The sequence below is a fragment of the Ambystoma mexicanum genome, chromosome 4q (assembly GCF_040938575.1).
Source record: "Ambystoma mexicanum isolate Mex_15411 chromosome 4q, UKY_AmexF1_1, whole genome shotgun sequence".
In the NCBI taxonomy this organism is placed as follows: Eukaryota; Metazoa; Chordata; class Amphibia; order Caudata; family Ambystomatidae; genus Ambystoma; species Ambystoma mexicanum.
In genome coordinates, this window is record NC_090928.1 from 1,190,607,447 (window position 1) to 1,190,630,168 (window position 22,722).

General features: G+C 48.2%; 1 protein-coding gene across 1 annotated transcript in view; it reads right to left on the reverse strand.

Annotated features, from left to right (window-relative positions):
- DNAH8 (dynein axonemal heavy chain 8) overlaps positions 1-22,722 on the reverse strand; it is an 8,835,797-nt gene that overhangs the window by 8,640,470 nt on the left and 172,605 nt on the right. The window contains exon 2 of the mRNA XM_069608756.1: positions 19,269-19,434. Within this exon, the coding sequence (XP_069464857.1) occupies positions 19,269-19,406 (138 nt within the window). The 5' untranslated portion in view covers positions 19,407-19,434. The remainder of the gene's footprint in view (positions 1-19,268; positions 19,435-22,722) is intronic.

Below are 22,722 nucleotides of genomic sequence, written 5' to 3' on the forward strand. Positions count from 1 at the left end.
CTCGCCAGGACTTGACTGGACCCAAATAGCCCCTAGCAGGGGTTGTTGGGCTTGCTTAGGATAACTTGATGCCTGCTTCCGGGGTTGCTGGACTTGGTCTGGGTCCCCGGGGGTAGGCATCATGACAGCACCCCCCCCCCCAAGGCCCCTCCTAAAGTCGTTCTTCCCTGTGGTTTCGGTTTGTCTGGGAAATTTCGGTGGAATTTTTTCACCAATCGGGGTGCATGAACATGGTCATTAGGTTCCTTTCCTATGGAAAGGAACCGTAACCTTTCCAGTCGATTAAATAAAAGAGTTTTGACTTTATCAGCTTGGAGTCCAGGATGTTCTTAACTTCAAATTTGGGTTCTCCGTCTACAAGGATAGGGTCTGGTGGCTTGGTTAGTCTTGTCCCTGGTTGCACTGGCTTCAAAAGTGACATATGAAAGACGGGGTGAATTCGCATATTAGCAGGTAAGTCCAACTTGACAGCCACCGGGTTGATAATGGCCTTAATAGAGTAATGTCCCAAATATCTGGGGTTAAACGTCCGTGTTCCCTTTAGAGGTATATGTTTTGTGGCTAACCATACTTGGTCCCCTATCTGGTATTGTGGTGTATCACTTCTATGCCGATCAGCATCTTTCTTGTATTTTTCTTTCGCCTGTTTTAAATGTGTAGTTGCTTCCTTAAAGGCTTGTGTAATCGTAGCGTGCAGATGGTCCACTGCAGGCATTTCTAAGTGTTGGGGTGAGTCAAGGTTTGAGGTTCGAGGATGGTGCCCATATAAGGTATAAAAGTGGCTTTGTCCAGTTCCAGAGTGTACTGAATTATTGTATGCATATTCGGCGATCCAAAGAATGTCTTTCCAATTACTCTCAGTCTGATGTAACATACAACGCAGGTATTGTTCGAGAGTCTGGTTGGTCCTCTCCGTTTGACCATCGGCCTGGGGGTGTTGACTGGTCGATAACCTCACATCGATTTGCGCCAATTGACAGCATTTTTTCCAAAAATGTGAAATGAATTGACTGCCCCGGTCAGAGACCAATATGGACGGAAATCCGTGTATGCAAACAATGTTTGAGGAACTCCTTGGCCAGGATTGAAGCTGAAGGTAATCCCTTTAAAGGAATAAAGTGGGCCATCTTGGAAAAAAGATCCACAATAACTAGAATGGTGTTAAATCCATTGCATGGGGGTAGATCAGTAATAAAGTGTAACGATAAGGTGTGCCATGGTGTAGGCGGAATGTCTAAAGGTTGTAAGAGTCCAGCTGGTTTTTTCTTTTGACTTTTGTTTTGGGCGCAAATGCCACAAGACATCACAAATGATTTAATATCCTTTCGCCAGGTTGGCCACCAGAATTGTCTTTTAATTTTAGCTTCAGTTTTTGAAATACCTGGGTGTCCCTCCACTAGGGTATCATGATAACGGGAAATGACTAGCTCTTGTAGTTCCTTGTGTGGCAGAAATAGCCGCCCTTGGTAATAAGGCAGATCATTGGTGACAGAGTAGTCCGGGCTTTTTTGTATCCAGTCCTGCAGGGCTGTAGGATCAAAGAGTTGCTGGATTTTTACCTGAATGTCCTCTAGTGTCTGTAGAGTAGTCATGCCAAGAACTCTTTGTTCGGAAATTATAGGTACTGGTTCTGGGTTCACTTCTGCCTCTCCCATCCCTATTTGGGATAAGGCGTCTGCTTTACCATTCTTACAACCTGGTCGATAAGTTATTACGAAATCGAACTCGGCAAAGAACAATGCCCATCGGAGTTGACGTGACGATTGGGCCTTGGCTGTCTTTAAATACTGTAAGTTCCGGTGATCGGTGATCACTGTAATGGTATGCCTAGCACCGAGAAGATAGTGCCGCCAAGCCTTGAAGGCAGATTTAATGGCTAATAACTCCTTGTCGGTAGCCGCATAGTTTAACTCGGGTGCCAAGAACTTTCTGGACCAAAATGCTAATGGATGAAGCTGGCCAGTTTCAGGGTCCTTTTGAGATAGGGCAGCTCCCATGGCTAGACTGGATGTATCAGTTTCCACTATGTATGGAAGTTCAGGGCGTGGGTGCTTTAATACAGGTGCAGACGTGAATTTCGCATTCAGCTCTTGGAAGGCATTTTCAGCTTCTTCAGTCCACATAAAGCATTTATTTTTTCGCAAGAGTGCTGTGATGAGATGTACAACATGTGAAAAATCCGGGATGAATCTGCGGTGGAAATTGGCAAAGCCGAGCATGCTTTGTACTCCTTTAACTGAACTTGGTGATGGCCACTTAAGGATTGCGTCCACCTTTTATGAGTCCATTCGGACTCCCTTTGGGGTCAGGATAAACCCAAGGAATTCAACTTCTGTGGCATAAAAAAAGCATTTTTCCAGTTTTGCATATAGTTTGTGCTGGCGCAATTTCTCAAGGACTGCTCGGACGTGCTTCACATGGTCAGATTCTGAAGAGGAGTATACTAGAATATCATCGATATATACGACAACACAAACGTCAATGAGTTCACGAAGGACATCGTTCATGAAGTATTGGAAGGCTGCTGGTGCATTGCACAACCCGAAAGGCATCACCTGGTATTCGAATAACCCATACTTAGTGCGGAAAGCAGTCTTCCATTTGTTGCCTTCTTTTACACGTACCAGATGGTATGCCCCCCCGGAGTCTAATTTAGTGTATATACAAGCGTCCTTCACTTGGTCTAGTAGTTCAGGGATCAGAGGCAATGGGTATCGGTTCTTAACAGTTATCTGGTTCAATGCACGGTAGTCTATGCACGTTCTGAGGTCACCTTCCTTTTTGGGCACAAAGAACAAAGCTGAAGATGCAGGGGACTTGGATGGGCGAATAAAGCCATTGGCAAGGTACTGGTCTAAGTGTTGTCGTAGGTGAAGGTTCTCAGGTTCCGTAAGTGCATAGATCCTGCTACAAGGGTGTTGTGCACCGGGTATGAGATCGATTTGACAATCGTACGATCTGTGAGGAGGTAAGGTGTTTGCCTGTTCTTTTTGAAATTCATCCTGGAATTCTTGGTATTCTGGAGGTAGTTGCATGACTGCTGTGGTTACTGTGGCCAGGCCTGCGTTCTGACTTTTCTTTGGGTAACAGGTTTGTGCACAATCCGAGAAGGTTATTCTCTTCTCTCGCCAATCAATACAAGGATTATGTGTTTCCAACCAAGGTATCCCCAGTATTATTTGGAACTGTGGGGCTTTGATTAGATAAAACACAATAGTCTCTCGATGCCCATCCTGACCCAATAGTGTCATCTCTGCGGTGGAATGAGTTACAGGCCCAGAGGCAATTTCAGTTCCATCGACTGTGGTGATGACATCTGAGGTGGTTTTTCGGCAGAGAGGTAGATTCATCCTGGAAGCCAATTCATAGCCCACATAGTTTCCTATGGCCCCGCTATCAATGTATGCCCTTACTACGTGCATACGCGATGGCTGCCCTGGATCTACGAAGACCATTGGTATGATAAAATGCAAGGTCTGAGTATCCTTCTTCAAGCTCGGCAAGCGGACCTCTACGCTTGTCGGGCGTGGTCGTTTCCCGAGTCTGACTCCATATGGCTTTTATCAGCAGCTCCTACCACCTTCTTGGGTGGTTTTACAGGGCAATCCCGTAGAAAATGCCCAGAAGTTCCACAATATAGACACAATTGCATTAGCCGTCTCCTTTCTCTTTCCTTCTGGGTTAAGGATCCTTTAACCCCTCCGATTTGCATGGGTTCTGAAGCATCTGCTCCTTTGGGGTTAGCGTGGGTTTTGACCAACACCCGATTATCAAACTTGGCTCGATCAGCCTTTCTGTTCTGAAGTCTGTGATCTAACTGGACCACTAAGTCTATATATTCAGCGCAGTCTTGAGGTGGGGTCACGACTTGAGCCAAGACATCCATGAGTTCTCCTCGAAGCCCTCGATGAAATAACGTAATTCGTTTTACCTCAGGTCATCCAGTTTCCACTATCAACCTATTAAAGGTTGCGATGTAGAATAGAAGGTCCTGGTTACCCTGTCGTAGGGACAAAAGTTCGTTATCCAGGGCCTGTCCTTGGGAGTGCCGGGCAAATAGTCTTTCCATGCTCGTTTGAAAGCCCTGAAAATCCTGAAGAATTGGGTCATCATGAGTAACTAGTGGAATTGACCAATCAGCTGCACTGCCGCTGAGATATGACAATACAAAGGCTACCTTGGCTTAATCGTTTGGGAAGGCTCCAGGTCTGCATAAAAAGTGCAAGCGGCATTTGTTCATAATCACGGCGAACCTTTTGGGATCTCCGGCAAAGCGTTCGGGTAGAGCTAATGGAATATTTCCTGGTAGATTTATTTGCACAGGGTTACTCGATAACACAGGAGCTGGATTTCCCCCGGAACCAGGTAGGGGCGCTTGTCCAGCCTGGCTTTGCAATAGTTGCCTAGCAAGGTCATCAGTTCGCTTCTTTGACAAAGTCAGTTCTCTCCTAAGAGCATTGGTTTCTTGACGGGCGGAATGCACTTCAGCCCTCAGTTCCCTTAGTAATTGGGCCAATTGGTCAGTCTCTGAGGTATCCATAACGCCCGGGTGGGAATTTGTGGGTAGGCTTTGCGTTCTGTTATGCTCACCTGGCTCCCACAGAGGCGTCGATCGGAACTGGACAGCTGCGGTCTCCACCAATGTGACAAGTAGGGCCGAGATGACGGACTGGACTGGCCCACCTAGCTTTGTTTGCTTGGCCCGTAGGAATATTCTTCTGCAAATGGAGAAAGGGAATTAACCACCCGTGGAGTTGAGCATAAATCCCCCCACCCCCACTGTTCTCCCCACAGATCACCTTTGATGTCCCCTCTTATAGTCTCACCTGATGGTTTGAAAAGATGAGCTCTCCATCCTGCATTGAACACAAGGGCGCGTTGATAACCAGTTGCATCACTGGCTCGAAGGAATTGGTGAGTTCCAGAACAATATTGACTCCGAGATTCCCGGCAAGACGCCGTAATTATAAAGTTCGTAAGAGTTCAAATGCCTGACTTTCACTCTTGTCCAATTCCTTGCAGGTTGCAGCTTGACCCCAATGAAGAGTTCCTCGTGGCAACCGGTAGTATTCTGGTAAGGATTTGTATTTTCCAACACAGTTCGATAAAATAATGTCAATATGTAACCTGTTGCTTTCTCCCTTATTCAGGCACTGAGAGAAAGTATGAAGTCTTGGGGAATAATGCCTCCGGCGGTAAAATCAGGTAAGTCTATTGTGGTGAGGAGGGTCTCCCTAGTTAGTCCCTTTGTTTCACCTTGCTGTCCTTTTGTTTCCCCTTAGGGGCCAGGGTTCGGCGAAGACGCAGTGGAAGCTGCGCCGACCCGTGAAGAGGAATAGTACCCCCGGTGGTAAAATCAGGTAAGCCTATGGGAGGGGTGACTAATATTCCTCTGTGTATTCCCTTGGCTCACCTTGCTGTTCTTGTCTTCTCCTTAGGTGCGGGAGTGCAGCGGGAACATGCAGGAGGATGCAGTGGAATGTGAAGATGCTGCGAAGGCCGGTGAGTTCAGCGTGGCGCTGCAGCAGGTGAGGCGACGCGCATAAAATAACTTCTTTCTTCCAGGTCGAAGGCGCGATGGATCGGGAATTCAGGTAAGGATTAAAGGTATTGCTCTTGTTCTAACCTTTTCTCCTTCTTTCTCCCTTTTTCTAGGAGCTCCAAACTCGAGGCGGGCGTGGCAGAAGGCTGGATGCAGACTTGCAGGCACGGTGAGCGTTACGCTGCTGGATGCAGAATAACGCGAAGCGTGTGCTGCTCTTCGGGCGTGGTTCAAATAGCCACCAAAGTAGTCCCAGGTAAGTATTCCTCCCCAGCCCCGCCTGAGTAAAAAATAGTCCCTAAGTAAAGCAGTCCCTTCCAAGCCTCTTTTGGCTTGGAGCTCTTGCAACATGGTCTGCATCAGGTAAGTTTGCAGCATGGTCTGCATCAGGTAAGTTTTAATCTATGAGCCTGGCGCCTACGGCACCAGGACTGACTCTCCATATGAGCCTGGCACCATAGGCGCCAGGACTGGACCCAAATAGCCCCTAGCAGGGGTTGTTGGGCTTGCTTAGGATAACTTGATGCCTGCTTCCGGGGTTGCCTGACTTCGTCTGGGTCGCCGGGGGTAGGCATCATGACAGTTGGTGATTCAATCGAATGTGGCCTGAGCTGTGCGGAATGGAGAAGTTCTTAATTCGGTTCTCTGCGGACACGTATTGTGAAAATGCCTAGCTTCCTGAGGTTTAAGTAAAGGACCATCTGAAAGGCACGTAATCCCCACGTGATCACGTGCCAGTACCCGGAAGCCGACATAGCTGTGTGTGGTGCTCTTCCTGTGCTGCTTTCTGGGACAGTAGCGGCTGCATGAGAGAATGCAGAGGTCCTCGTATCTCCCATGAAGTGCCGTGGGGATGCTGCATGGATTAAAGCACACGGTTCTTTGCACGCAACTTAAATACGTTTCGTGTTTACATTGAAGGTTCGTCTGCATCGTGCTGAAAGGGGAAGCAGCTGTTTTACATGGATGGTCAAGTATATGGCAGCTATACCATTGCGGAAGGTGACATTTGGAATGTTGCATGCAACAATGCCGTTCTGTTTTAAATACTGAGGCGTTCTGTAAGTGGTGTGGTGATTTTTTTTTTTTACAGTACGTTACACGTAGGATCTTTGCAAGACTGAGTGTCTGACCTACAATGGTCTAAGCGAGGGTATTTGTTGTTTAGTAGTAGTGCTATTTGAGGACCTAGGATAATGGTATAGGTATGGTGTACTACGTTTTACGTGGTTTGTTCATTGCATAATGTGTGTTGTTTAGTATAACCTCTTGAGTAATTGCAGGTTTGAAGTGCCCGTGCAATGTTGGGGTGTGCGTAATTCTATATCTTGTGATAGAATTAACCTTTTGTGGGATTTTCAGGTTTGGAGTGTCTTGCCCATGACACGTGGACAATGGATCATTTAAGTGTGTTGCATTTGTGTATGTTTGGATAGAATTAACCTGTTTGAGGTATTTTCATGTTTGGAGTGTCTTTCTCATGGCACATGGACTTCTGCTTGCACATGTACAGTGTGTTTCTGTGTCGGTGCAAAGCACTCACATATGAATCTGTTTGTATGTGACGGCTATAACTAACGTTGTCGTTTAAAATGTGCAGCATTTAGAGTTGCACAAGCAACATGGACTGGAAGGTGTTTATTTAGAACCCAAATGGCTATGGACTTGTAGGACTTTAGAGCCCAGTAAATATGGGTATGGACTTATAGAGATGCTGAAAAGTTTAAAAAAGGTGATGTGTTGAAATGCATTTTGCATTCCAGTTTTGTTTAATTTAAAAACATTCAGTTACTGCGTTCAATGGTTAAGAATGCATCTTAGATCTGAATATTTTTGACACACGTTCATGTTATATGAAATGTTGGTGTATGGATGGTGAAAGTGACAGTGAGAGTTGGGTAATGGTTTGGGTATGGTGTTTTGACCATTTTAAACACGAATATTTCTTAACTTATTTGGTGAAGGTTGAGCAGTAGCTTCATTTCGGTTATAGAGCGAGGTAGCGCCTCGTTTCGTGTGACCAAACAGGGATTCGGGTTTGGTTCGTCCAATATATGTTTGGGTACTGGTCTGTTTAAGAAGTTTGTTCGCATTCTGGCAGATGTGGAACAGCAAGGTCGTTGTTCTTATGGGAGGTAGCGCCTCCCTAGGGTTACCTTTCTCATCATAGTGGACAGTAGGTAGCTGGTGGTAAAGGGGTAGCTGGAGACGCCTAGTAATGACCCTCTGATATTGAGATTGGTATGTCCCGAGATGATGAGTAAAAGTGTTTTCTTTGTTATTTGTGGTATTTATTATGGATTTCGTTGTGTCCATGGGTTTAACAGCACGTTTTGGGTTAGGATATTTTTCCTTGCAAATAATATCGTTGAGTTTTTCCAGTCATTGATGTTGGCATTAGGAGTGTGTGGCCACCGCTCCCTATGTGTTTGGAAGGTTTATAGAACGTGGCCTGGTGTAATGTGTATGGTGTTGAGTCCATGGGTGTTTGTGGTTTCAGGATGTTTTATGTTTCCATTTTGTGATTCCCATTGTAGTGAGGGTGTATGTTTTTTTTTTGGAGACTTTGAGGTCTCAGCTCTCTAGAGTGGCAGTCTAGAGGCCTGCTGGAGATTCCAGGGTGGCAGCCTGGACACCCGCATTGTTGTAGGTGGGGCAGGTGGTAGGAGGCGAAGCAGTTTTGTGGTGGTTAGGAATGTAGCCCAGTTTTAGGGTTGGCCAGGTCCTGGGGTGAGAGCCCAGTTGCTTGTTTGTGGCAGGAACAGGCAGATGGATGATAGTATTTTTGCAAGGGTATTTGGTTTGTGGTTTGTCAGAGTGTGTTGTTTTTGTTGGTTGGGTTTGGCTGTGGAAGTGTCCGCTCTCAGTTGAGTGTCATGTGTGTCTGTTCTTGGAAGGTCGTAGTTTTGTTGTGGTGTGTGACTTGTTTTGGTGCAGGTTAGGTTTGTAAAGGAGGGAGGTGTGTTGTATTGTGCCTGTCTGTGGTGATGTAGCTGGTGATGTCGTGTGGAGTGTTTGTGTATGAATGATAGAATCTTCTTAGTGAGTGTTCTATTCAGTGACAGTTACAGCTGGCTGGCCCTGGGTGATGGGAGCCGGTGTTAATCCACTACTTATGTCCTTAATGTCTTCATGTGGAACTGTAACTATTAAGCTGGAAATAAACTCACCTGAAGAACTCATAAAGGGCATGGAACTTGCCTTTTAACAGGGACGGGACGTAGGAGTATTACTAAATTAAGGTTTTCGAAACTTGTATCCATTGTGTCTGTGTCTACTATTGATACCATGCTGAAAGCACACCCCTGAACGCTCACACCAGCGAGAATACAATCCGCCAGAGAAGAAAGGCCCAAGTCGCTCTTGAAAGGATAACAAGTTTTTAATCTCACTTAAAGATGAGAGCAAAAGCATAGAACTCTGCTGCCAAGAACGTTCTGCCGAAAAAGGGTACAAACAGAGGCTAAAAAGGAGACACATTGTCATTCTGTCGCAATTCCATACAGTAAAAATCTGCACGGCTGGTTGGAGTGCGCCTATACAGGATCTACCTACTCCACAAGTAATCTCTGAAAGTACAAATGTACTGCTAATGTTTCACAGTACATGAAATAACACCCATTGTGCTGCTAATTACACTCAGTACAGAACTGTATGTTTCACGTTCAGCGAATGATGAATATCTCTGATTTTAGAGAGGGGTAGCCTTGACTCTCCATCCCTGTGTTCTGCTACTTATTCATCCTCTGGAGTCAGGCCCCCTGTGAACAAAAATAACCAGGTTACTCACCGTAGTGACCACCTTACTCCTAGTCCATAGTCCCCTTTCCTCCATACTTATGGGACATTCCTCCGTCCTGTGGGACGGGAACGGAGCGCTTTGTAAAAGCATCCAAAAATTTCAAAACATTTTAGTCCTTCCTCTCTTTCTACACGGGGCCCGGCACGCGGCTGTAACCCCGCCCATCTCGGCTCTGCCCCGCGCATCGCCCATCAGTCCTTTTCTATCGCCAGGTCAGAGACCTTTTAGCAATAACAGCGGAACCTTATTAGAGGGGACGGCGGGCGGGCGTATGGAGGAAAGGGGACTATGGACTAGCAGTAAGGTGGTCACTACGGTGAGTAACCTGGTTATACTCCTACGTCCCGTCCCCTTTCCTCCATACTTATGGCAGATTCCCAAGCACTCCTTACAGGAACTATGGGTGGATGGAAAAAAACCCTTACTGAAACAGGTTCTTCAGCACAGCCTGACCAAACTGGGCATCAGCTCTTGAACTCAGGTCTAGACAAAAATGTTTACCAAAAGCCGATGGGGAGGCCCAAGTAGCGGCCGTTGCGATGGTCTCCCAGGGGACATATTTCTGAAAGGCAACTGCGGCTGCCTTGCCCCGCACCAGGTGTGCATGAATACCTTTAGGGGACTTTAGCCCTTGAACGGTATAAGACTCTGTAATGCAGGCCGCGATCCATCGGGAGATGGTCGCCTTAGAGGCCTGCTTACCTTGTGGATTACCAAAAGTGACGAACAGTTGAGAAGAGCTCCGAAGTTCGGAAGTTCTGTCAAGAGAGAACATAAGAGCCCTTCTAACATCCAGACAGTGTAGAACCCTTTCCGCCTCTGAAGCGGGGTTCGGGAAAAAGACTGGCAAGGAAATAGACTGGTTTAGATGGAACTCAGAAACCACCTTCAGGAAAAAAGCGGTGTTTGTCCGTAGGACCACCTTATCCTTGTGAAAAGCCAAGAAGGGATGTTCCACCGACAAAGCTTGGAGTTCACTCACGCACCTCGCCGAAGTGAGGGCCATCAAAAAGGACACCTTCCATGAGAGGTGCTTGAAGTCCACCATGGCCATTGGTTCGAAAGGCTTATGGCACAACGCCGTCAGGACCACATTTAGATCCCACGCCGGGTGCGGACTGCGAATTGGAGGATAAAGGCGCATCAAGCCCGCAAAATGTCTCTTAACCACTGGATTGGACAGAGAGTAAGAACATTGGTCCGTAGATAGGTAGGCGGAAACCGCCGAAAGATAAGTTCTGCATGACAGAACGTGAACTCCCGACTCTGCTAGGTGGGATACAAAGGACAGTACCGTGTCAATTGTAGCCGGCTTGGGTCCGTCTGCTTGTCTAAACACCAATTACAGAACCTAAGCCATTTGCTTTTGTCCTGGGACCTAGTCGAAGGTTTTCTGGCTGCCTAGATAATGCGCATGTTATCCGCAGACAGGCCAATATGTTCTAAAGACCTGAACTCAGGCACCACAACGCCAAGCTGAGTGATTGGGGGGAGGGGTGCCACAGTTGTTGTTCCCCCTGTTGAAGAAGATCGGGGGTCACCGGTAACCTGGTCGGCGGATACACTGACAGGTGTTGAAGTTCTGAGAACCAAAACCTGGCCGGCCACCATAGGGCAATGAGCAGAAGAGAACAGTTCACTGAGTTCTTCAATTTGCAAATCGTCCGATGCACTGGAGGCAGAGGCAGGAAGACATAGGCCCTCATGTTGTGCCATGGAATTTCGAGAGCATCCCCCAGAGAGGAGGCTCCTAGTCTGTTTCTGGAGGCATACAGAGGAAGCTTCATGTTTGCCGCCGTAGCAAAGAGGTCCACTTCCGGAGTGCCCCAGCGCAGGAAAATCCCTGAGAGGACCTCCGCCTTCAGTTCCCACTCGTAGCTGACTATCGTCTGCCAACTGAGGGCATCTGCCGTGACATTCAGCTGGCCCGGAATGTGTACTGCAAGTAGCCAAACACCATGCTGAACCGCCCACTCCCAAATCTGGATGGACAGTTCCACAAGCAGGGGAGACTTGGTGCCCCCTTAGTTGTTGAAGTAAAACATCGACACCGCATTGTCCGTGTGAATCCGGACCACCTTGTTGGCTATGTTCGGTATGAACACCTTGAGCGCTAGGAAGATCGCCAGGAGCTCCAGATGATTTATGTGAAGGAGCATGTCCTGAGGCGACCAAAGATCCAAGACCTGAAGAACATCCAACGTCTCACCCCAACCCAGAAGGGAGGAGTCCGTTGTGACCGTTACCGTCGGAGCTGGGTCCTGAAGCCCTGCACCCACCGACAGGTTGCTGAGAGATGATCACCACTCCAGGTCCGCTCTCATGGAAGCTGGAATCGTTATCAACTTGGAGTCCGGATCCACAGCCTGAAGCCAGGAGCTCCGAAGAGCCATCTGAGTCTGCCTCATATTGAGGCGAGCAAGAGAAAGCGCCAAAACACACGAGGCCATGAGGCCCAGAAGCCTCTGGAACCACCAGGCCGACATGCTCTCTGACTGCGCAAACCACTGACACGTGACCAACAGATCCGCCATTCTGTCCCTGGTCAGGTATACTCTGCAGTCGATCGTGTTCCAGTGAAAACCCAGGAAGATCAAGTCCTGTGAGACCGACATGGAAGATTACCGCCAGTTCACTGACAGCCCGAAGTGGAACAGGAGCTGGAGGAGAGATTGAAGATTGCAGGCAGCTTTCAGATTTCAGCGGACAAGGGCTGCGCAAGAGCCAGTTGTCCAAATACAGATACACATGGATACCCTGCAGACGAAGATAGGCCACGATCACCGACTTCATCTTCGCAAAGACACGCAGTGCCGAACTTAGGGCAAAAGGAAGCACTCGAAACTAGAAATGCTCCGCTCCCACAGAGAAAAAGAGATATCTCCTGTGTGGACCCCAGATCAGGATATGCATGTAGACATCTGCAGGATATGCATGTAGACCGTATTTGGCCGGGCGTGATCATCTTGAATTTCTCTTAGGGTAGGAAAAGATTGAACTGGGAAAGGTCTAGGATGGTGCGCAGGCCAGCCTGGTTGGGTTTGGGCACCGTAAACAGCCGGGAGTAGAAGCCCTCCCCTCGCTCCCCAAGATGAACGGGTTCCACAGCTTTGAGGTCCTGCAGTTTCTGCACCTCGTCTTTTAGGAAGGGCGATCCCGACTGCTGGAAAGGAGGGTTGAAGGGTAGGGTAGGGAGTAGAGGTAAGCGGAAGCCTGCCCAAGCGACTGACAAGACCCACCTGTCCTCGGTGATGGTCTGCCACGCCTCCCAATGAGACGCAATGCGTCCTCCCACCGGGGTCTCGTGCGAGCGGGGAAAACCCTCAATTGGCAGGCTTTTCAGTGGTGTTACTACCTGAACCTGAAGAGGAGGCTGAGGAGCGGGAGAAAAACCGAGTCCGTTGCTTCCTCCGGCGGTTATTGCCCAAAGGATTATCCACTCTGCAGGATTTCCGGTCTAGGAAGCCCCTGAAACCAGAGGATGGCCGGCTCTGCGACAGGGGTCTCTGCGTCCTGAAAGGGGTTTTAACCAGGACTGACAAGGATTTATCTGTCTGGGTGCTGTCCTTTGTTTTGGTGAGCTCCACACCCGTTGTGGAATGAAAAAGCTCCTTACCATCAAATGGCAGGTCCAACACCTTATCCTGTACCTCCTTCGAGAACTTGGTGGCATGCAACCACGCCTGTCGAGAGGTGTTGACACCCAGCATAAGGCCCCAAGCCGACGTGTCAACGTGGGCCAAGACTCTGTCGTCAGATAAACCCGCCTTAAAGTCTTCCAGCTTCTCTACTGGAATGAACTCCTCGAACTCTGACAGACCTTTCCACATCTTCATGTTGCCCACGCTAACACCAGTTCCGCGTTGGCCTGCCGGAGCTGTAAGGCCGAATTATTGAAAATCTTCCTACCAAGGGAGTCCAGGAGTTTGTCCTCTTTCCTGAGAACCTGAGTCGCCGTCGTAGAAGAGGACGCTGCAGGCCTTCACTGCAAAGAGGCCGCAGCCACCACTGTTGCGGAGGGGGGCGGACAAGATGACAGGGCCACCTCTTCCGAAGAATGCAGCCTGTAACGCACGTCAATTTTCTTATTGACGAACAGTCCGGAGTGTGGCTTTTCCCAGACCCTGCGGACCTCGGCCAAAACATCCTTCTGTAAGAAAAGGCCGGTACACTCCGAAGGAGACAAGGTGAACGCCCCGAAAGCACCCCCTCCTGCGTAGCGGGTGCCTCGGGCACTGGAACATCCAACAGGCACATCATGTCCAGTACCCAGTCGTGAAAAGCTCTAATCGAGCGGGGCTGGTCTTTGCTGTCCTGCTTGCCATGCGCATCATCCGACAGGTCAGGATCCTGCTGAACCATGTCAGGCACTGTCTTGTCCACGGGGAACAATGGGGCAAGGGCAGAAGGGTCGGTGGAGGCACCATAGGCAAGGGCGGTGCCGGCGGAACCACTGGTGGAACGGGTGGAGCCGGAGGCGCAGGCGGGCATATCTCCCTAAAAAGACCCTTGAAATACTCTCTCATGGGGTCGGTACGCATGAGTGTCTGAAATTTGCCGAAAAGGCATCCTCCGGAGACGGTTTCGGAACTGCCGGAGAAGGCCTCTCATGAGGAGGATAATTCCAGGGACGCAGAGGGGAGGGTTGCCACACAGGCCCATCCCCCGAAGTGTCCACAAAAATCAAAGGTGCCGATACCACATGCAACGAGACATTGGGCCTCATTAGGACCCTGGCGGAGAGGGTTTTACGCCAGCGTAGTGCATGGCGTACCTCTCCGCCATACTACGAGTTCCCGTAGCGCCATGGCGGCCTTTTCCGCCTGGTTTTACCAGGCGGAGAAAACCATGGCGCTACGGGACCTCGTTGTTAATTACGCCACCGTATTTTACGGTGGCGTAATTAACTCCTTCCCCACTCCTATTATACCCTATGGGGCAAAAATGGGAATGGGGAAGGGCAGAATGGGGATTGGGGATTTACCGCTCCGCCGAGGTCGGAATGGGGCGGTAAATCCGCCAACCCCCATGGCGCTATCGGCGGCTTTCCGCCATGCTTCGCGGTGCATTTAGCACCGCGAAATCCGCCTGGGTCCTAATGAGGCCCATTGTGCGGAAGGGGCATCTGGGCGTTCCAATCGTAAACTGGACGAAACGGATGCGCACAAGGAATTTTATGTTCACCCGCGGAACTCCTACACCTGAGGCCGATGGCGTAGTTGTAGGGTGAGTGCCCAAAATGGCCACTGCGGTCGTAGCGGGAACGGCGGCCATTTTGCCATCACCTGAGGGTAACTGCGGCACGTGTGGAAGTGAGGAAGGGGTCCCCATCGGTGGGTCAGGGGTCTTAATTTTAGCCTTTACATAAGGAACCTCGGCCGAGCCGGTACTATGAGGCCTGGAATGTTTCTGCGACATACCAGTGGCCAAACTAGCCTCCACAGGAAGGACCTCGGCACTGCCGGTAAAGGAGGAACTTTCACTCCTTGCCCCCTCAACAATTCTGGCATCGCCACAAAAGCGGGAACAGTGAGGAACAACTTTCACCGATAAGGCCTGGGCAGGTCTCTCAGAAATGTTGGTCGCTTTAGCCTCTGCACGAGGGACCTCGGACCAAGGCCCGGTAACAGCCTTACTAGCACGGACCTCGAACATCCGTTCGGTAACACCAAGCCCAGCCGAGGCCTCGGGGCGCAACTCCGGTACTTTTGAGGGAAGCCGATAACAAGGCCTCAGAGCGAGCTCCGGTAGCCCACAACTCAGTAGAACAGGGTCTACAGGCAGCCCCCACAGGAGGGGCCTCGGAGCGTGCTCCTGTATCCACAGGCCCCTTTTGGAGACCCTCAGAGAAAACTCTGGTACAATTATTAGGCCCTGAAGGCACCTCGGGGCAATCACCGGTGATAGAGCAATCAACGCTCCTCCCGGCTCGGGAAGAGTCCGGAAAGGTATCTCCTGGCCTGGGTGCTCTGAAAAGTAAAGAACTTACTGGGCGTTTCTACTTTTCGTCGATAAACGCCTGAAAATGCGAAGGAGGAGTACGTCGAAACACCTCCTCCCACCGCTCCAACCGACGTTGAAGTGCCTGGACCGAAAGGGAGTCACAATAAAAACAGGAGTCCCAACGGTGATCCGGACCCAAACACACTAAACAAAGAGGATGGGGGTCCGCCCTCGCGAAGCGTCGGTGACACGATGAACAATCTGGAAAGTCTAGTTTGAATGACATAGACATATTAGTAAACGATCGCTAGCGAAAGCCAGAGAGGAGGAAAAAGGAAGAAGATCTTCCGAGGATGCAAGCGCATCCAGTCCCGATCGAGCGGAGAAAAAGGACTGATGGGCGATGCGCGGTGTGGAGCCGAGATGAGCGGGGATACGGCCGCGTGCCGGGCCCCGTGTAGAAAGAGAGGAAGGACTAAAACATTTTTTACATTTTTGATGCTTTTACAAAGCGCTCCAGCCCCGTCCCACAGGACAGAGGAATGTCCCATAAGTATGGAGGAAAGGGGACGGGACGTAGGAGTAAGAGGGTTTTTGCCCAATTTTTTTCTGCTACTCCATAAGTGATGCAGTCATTCGTTCCAGCCCAGTCCGTCCGTCTTCCTTCACGTGGGTGCTGCAGAGATCATCTTCTACTCACCGACGAAGGTCAAAGAACAAATTAAATACACTCCTAACAAAATGCTAATTCATCATTATACTGTGCACCTGTCAGGCTTTAAGAATGTCACAAAAAGAGGTTCTGGGGCACTCTGACCTCCATACACACACAGACACACACATTTCACTCACTCAATTTCACACCATCTGGCACCAAGGTCTCCACCCTCGTTTTAAACTATAATGTATCCCTCCCAGCACCTTGCAATACAAATCATATGATTGTAGCTCGAAGACATGCAATGTCCGCTCTCTTTGAACATTCAGGACTTGTTACCTTAGGGTTAGTGGTCAAAGGTCACCTGGTGCCATGGAGATCTTACCATGATACGATATGATATGATATGGCATTTATAACACGCCTATTCACAAGTGTTTCAAGACGCGATGAGGCAAGGCAGGGAGAACAGAGGGAAGACAAAGACAATGATATTACTAGGCCCGGTGACATTGAGATTGCACAAGTGCAGGGGAGTGGAGAGAGGGAAAAGTGCAGGAGGAAAGGGTGAGGGGGCAGTGCAATATATAGGATCAACAGTAAAACATAATAAAAAATAAAAAAGCAATAGATAAACAGTGCGGCCAGCTTGTGGCAAGTGCAGGTGTAAGTGCAGACATCAAGTGTCAAGAGCTGGTAGGGGACTGTATGGATACAGAAAACAGCCCCCAAGTGCAGGGGTTGCCCGGGGGGCAGTGTAGGTATGCAACTGGAGGGGGAGGGGACCTGAGCTTGAGATCGGAGGGTAGCCAGGTAACCAGTGCACTTTCAGTCAGGAGTTCAGCAGGGGAGAGGAGGAGAAAAAGCAGAAGCAAAGAAGAAGGTCTTGAGGTGCTTTCGGAACCGGAGATGGTTCTCCTCAAGTTTCAGGAAGGCAGAGAGGCTGTTCCAGAGGGAGGCCCCAGCTGAAGAAAGAGATCTACCACCAAAAGGAGGGCGGAGGTGAGCCTAAAAATGAGCTGAGTGTCATCCGCATAGTACTGAAAGTTGGGGCAGAGAGCAGCAATGCGGTGGGCAACAAGTGCCAGGTATTGGTTGAACAGCCAGGGAGAGGGGTTAGACCCCTGGGGAACACCACAGGTAGAGATAGAGGAGAGGAAGGACCCAAGTTGGACCTGGGAGGGTCGATCAGAGAAGAAAGAGGTCAGCCAAGCCAGGTTATCATGGAGACAGTTGAGCACGATAGCATGGTTGACCATGTCAAAGGCAGAAAAGAGATCAAGTAAGATGAGGACACGGGGTATGCGAATTAAGGTTGGAGAGCAGGTCTTCATGGATGTTCAGGAGAGCAGTTTCTGTGCTTCTGGCAGCTATGAATTCAGACTGATGGTCATGGAGACAACCAACCGATCAGTGTGAAGATTAAGCTGGGCGATGGCCAGCTTTTCCAGGAGTTTGCCCCGGAAAGGAGTGATGGAGATTGGGCAGGTAGTTAGCTGGAGGGGTCGGCTTAGGGTTTCTTAAGAAGAAGGTGCACAAGGGAGTGCTTCAGGGGGCAAGTGAAGACTCCAGTGGCGAAAGAGTGGGTGCAGAAGTCAGTCAAAGCAGGAGCCAGGGTGTCAATGTGGTCCTCGATGGTTTTAGAGGAACTGGGGAGAACCTGTTTTGACAAGACTTTCATAGATCGAAATTGCCTAGAAACCTCATCTGGGGAGAACAGAGGGAAAGCAGAGAAGGAGGGAGGAGAGGGGGCCACAGAAGGGCCAAAGGAGGAGCAGGGAGTAGAGGGAAGAGGAGGAGGAGAAGCGGAAGAGAGAGCGGACAGGATGTCCTGAGTTTTAGAAATGAAATGAGAAGCTAGGGCCGTGCAGAGGGCCTAGGAGGGGAAAGGTGAGGTAGAGGCTTAGTCAGTTATGTGTGCTATAACTCGTGGTCTCCTGGGTGTGGGCAGGGTCAGGCTTTGGCCAGTGTGAGATAACATGCACACCAGGAGCAGGTCTATGATTGCGGCCTTGTAGGGCACATTCCTTTCGGGTACAAAAACATCTTGCAATACTGTTCGAACAATGAATGAACTTTATGGTGGTTTGGGGGTGTCGGTTGTCCTCATGGGACTTTGGGCATGGCTGGAAGTTTCCCTCATCTCACAATTAGGGCCTACTACATGAAATGCTGCATTTGACGTGCAGGCCTTGTCTTCTAACTATGATTACTAACATCTGCGCAAAATGGCAGTCTTGCTCGCTTCCTGCAGTACACTATTTTGGTTGATAATAGTGTGGTGGGGTCCTACCACCATCCTCCTTCCCCCCTGGCCCATCAAAGTGCTTTGAATGCAGCTCACCTTACTGTAAAGCGCTTGGGGGCGGGATGTGGTCGCCCTTTTCCCAACATTGCCTTCCTTTTAGCAACCACTGGTAGGAGAAAAAATAGGTACCAAATAAATAGGCATTGTGCCCATAAGATGCCCTTTGGTTGCCACCCCCAATCCAGTCAGCTACCTGTAGTGCTATATAAACACCAAATCAGACCGTCCAACCAACTACTTAAAATGCATCCCATGGGATTATGCCATATGTGGTGGAGATTTGAGAGATATGCATAACATGTGGTTACCCAGGAGTGTCTATGACTGGCAACAAGAGGAAGAAGAATATGAGACGGAGTGTAGAGAAAGATTAATCCCAAAAGGGATGAAAGGGGGGGTGTTGGGTAGTATACGAATATGGGTGATTACAATAGCACTGGAGAGTACATCCAGATTCTGTATTGACGTGGTATTGTGTTAAATGTTAAATGATTTTATGTGTTCATTTTGATGATTGCATTTAAATGTGTAATAATGTTTAAAAGGTGTATTATTCTCTTATGTAATTGTATTCTAATGTATTGTAGTGTAAAGTTTTACTTTATAGCCAAATACACTTAATAATAAAAAATAAAAAACTGCTAAATGGATTTGCGCCAAAGAAGCAGTTTGGGCTCTAGGTGATTAAATGTTGCACTATGAGAAACTTCATGTAAAATGCATGTTTTGGAACCCCCATGACTTTGCAACAGTTGACTGGAAATTTTACAAAAACGTTCTGCTTTCGGGCTGTATAGTCTATATATATTGCATAGTTTCATGAATATTTGTTGAATGGTCTGTAAGTTATAAGCATCGGAAAAAAAGGCCTCTGCTAATGGGAAGTCCAATTTAAATATAACTACAGGGTTGTTTTTATTGCTGCCCCATTCATATAAATACATGTTTTGTAAAAGTATGTACTACTTCTTTTTCTTTCTTTCAAACCAAGAAAAACATAAAAACATAATTGTACCTGTTTTTCTTTCAGTGTTTCTTGAAGACTTTGTATCCCACTAATACTGCGTCGAAACTTGGCAGCTCGTCCCACTACTGAGTTACTATCCTGAGGTGTAGTTACACTGGCAGGATCCATGTTGCTCGCACCTTCCATTTTGTTAAGAGGCTACTATTTCCAATGCCTGAAATCAGAAAGGAACACTTACTTGATGAAAAAAACATTTTATTGTGTTTACTGTAGCAAGGTTGCTCCATATTACCAAGTATGAAAATTCTTCTGCTAAGCAGCGGCACAATAGACTTACTTACCTTTGGTAATGTTCTTTCTTGTGGGTATGATTATTCCTCCCACGGATTCCGCAACTTTGAAAATATTCCTCAGATGCAGAGCTCCTGTTTTTCCTATATCCGGCTATACTTAACGTGTACCATTTGGACCTCAGTTGGGTCCATTACCTGTTCACCGAGCTCTGGCTAACCCCTCTGCCGTTGTACCTTATACCTGTTATCCCGCTCTCTCCCCTTCACTGCTAGCAACTGAATAGCCATTTTATGCTCTTCTTTGCAGCTACGCCCAGGGATTACTGCTTTCCTCCCTGTTGGACTCTACTCTCGAGTTACTCGCCCCCACAATAACCGATGCAAGGTAACTGGCTGCCTTGTAATTTCTGGTTCCCTGACCATTTTTGGTTATGTTGAAAGAATTATGGCACTTTATGCTGATTAAGTTTCATTCTTTCATCCACGGCAGGTCTTGTGACTGGCCCATACTGATAGTTTTTGATGATCGGAAACCCAACTGACTCCTCTCCTGAAGAAGGTTCTGTACTCATGACATTGAACTGAAACATGTCGAGACTTCACGACTCTGGATAACATCCGAGCCTGCAAACTGAACAAAGTCCACAAACATTGCATATTAATACACAGTGATTGTACCACTGACTTTCTACTTACCTGTTCTAATTGTTGTTTTCACCTTATTACTACTGTTGTGGGATTGTTTTCCTATTTTACATTTGTTCTTTGATATTGTACACACCACATTATTGTGTTTGATTGTGATTATAAAGTCACATCTCTCTGGATTTAATGCTTGTTTTAATCTTGATCTATTTATTAAACTTTAGTGTTTTTACTGAGACCTTCCAGTAGGCTTGCCAATTTGTGCAGTGTTTAGCATGTTTTGCAATTGACCTGTCCATCCCTGTTCTATCTCCCCTAATCATTGGATTACACAAATGAAGCATTTAAAAAAAATGGTGTGATGAATTCCGGTTACAACATATCTAAGGGGTATTCAAAGGAACTTATAGACAGTCTAAAATAAGATCTAAGCTTACCAACTCTCAAAGTTAAAATTTATATTGGTAGAGGAATAACCAGGTTACTCGCCGTAGTGACCACCTTACTCCAAGTCCATAGTCCCCTTTCCTCCATACTTATGGGACATTCCTCCGTCCTGTGGGACGGGACTGGAGCACTTTGTAAAAGCATACAAATTTGGTAAAAGTTTTAGTCCTTCCTCTCTTTTACGCGGGGTACTGCACGCGGCCCTAACCCCGCCCATCTTAGCTCCGCCCAGCGCATTGCCAATCAGTCCTTTTCTATCGCCAGGTCAGAGACCTTTAAGCAATAATAGAGGAACCTTATGAGAGGGGACGGCGGGCGGGCGTATGGAGGAAAGGGGACTATGGACTAGGAGTAAGGTGCTCCTACGTCCCGTTCTCTTTCCTCCATACTTATGGGAGATCCTCAAGCACTCCTCACAGGAACTACGGGTGGATGGAAAACCCCTTATTGAAAAAGATTCTTCAGCACAGCCTGGCCAAACTGAGCATCAGATCTGGAGCTCAGGTCCAGACAATAATGGTTACAAAAAGCTGATGGGGAGGCCCATGTAGCCGCTTTTGCGATGGTCTCCCTGGGGACATATTTCTGAAAGGCAACTGCGGCTGCCTTGCCCCGTACCAGGTGTGCATGAATACCTTTAGGAGGCTGCAGTCCTTGGACAGTGTAAGACTCCCTAATACAGGCAGAAATCCATCAGGAGAGAGTCGCCTTAGAGGCCTGTCTACCTTGTGGATTACCAATGGTCACCAACAGTTGAGAAGAGCTCCTGAATTCAGATGTTCTGCCCAGATAGAACTTAAGAGCCCTTCTAACATCCAAATAATGTAGAACCCTTTCCGCTTCTGAAGCTGGATTTGGAAAGAAGACCGGCAGGGAGATTGACTGATTCAGATGGAAATCAGAGACCACCTTTGGCAGGAAAGAAGGATTTGTCCGTAGGACCACCTTATCCTTGTGGAAAACCAAAAAGGGGTGCTCCACAGACAGAGCTTGGAGCTCACTCACACACCTTGCTGAAGTAATGGCAACCAAAAAGGACACCTTCCACAAAAGGTGCTTAAGGTCCACCGCGGCCATTGGTTCGAACGGTTCATGGCACAATGCCGTAAGGACCACATTTAGATCCCAAGTCGGCTGCGGCTTGCAAATCGAGGGATAAAGACGTGTCAAACCCGCAAAATGCCTCTTAACCACTGGATTTGACAGTGAATAAGAGCACTGGTCCGTGGATAGGTAGCCGGCTACCGCCGAAAGATAGGTTCTGCGTGACAGAACATGAATGCCCGATTCTGCTAGATGAGACACAAAGGACAGCACCGTGTCAATCGTAGCCCTCCTCGGGTCCACCTGTTTGGATAAGCACCAGTGACAGAACCAAAGCCACTTGCTCTTATACTGAGACCTCATTGAAGGCTTCCTGGCTGCCTGAATTATTTGCATGTTATCAGCAGACAGGTTGAGATGCTCTAGAGATCTGAACTCAGGCACCATGCCGCCAAGCTGAGCGATTGTGGGGAGGGGTGCCACAGCTGTCGATACCTCTGGTGAAGCAGATCGGTACTCACCGGTAGCCTGATCGGTGCACCGTCAGGTGTTGAAGTTCTGAGAACCAGAACCTGGCCGGCCACCATGGTGCTATGAGCAGAAGAGAACAGTTCACTGTGTTCCTCAACTTGCAAATCATCCGATGAATCAGAGGTAGAGGCGGGAAAGCATAGGCCCTCATGTTGTGCCAAGGAATCTCGAGAGCATCCCCCCAGAGAGGAGGCTCCCAGACCATTTTTGGAGGCATACAGAGGAAGTTTCTTGTTTGCCGACGTTGCGAAGAGGTCCACTTCTGGAGTGCCTCTCAACTAGAAATGTGTTGGTGCACCTACTTCTTATAACCACCCTTTCCTTCCCACTTTTAAACCTTGTGAAATGCCATTTTGCTCAGTTTTCATTTAAGTATTTTCTATACTGATGCCCTGCCTTGCTTAATCTGGTTCACAAATTTATGAGAAGTGTTGCTAGGGTGTGTAAGAAGATATTTCTGTATAACTTATGCTTTCCCTCCCTTGTGAGAAATTGCTAGAGTGCCATTTGTGTTTGGTTTACACTGTGCCGTTTTGCTCAGT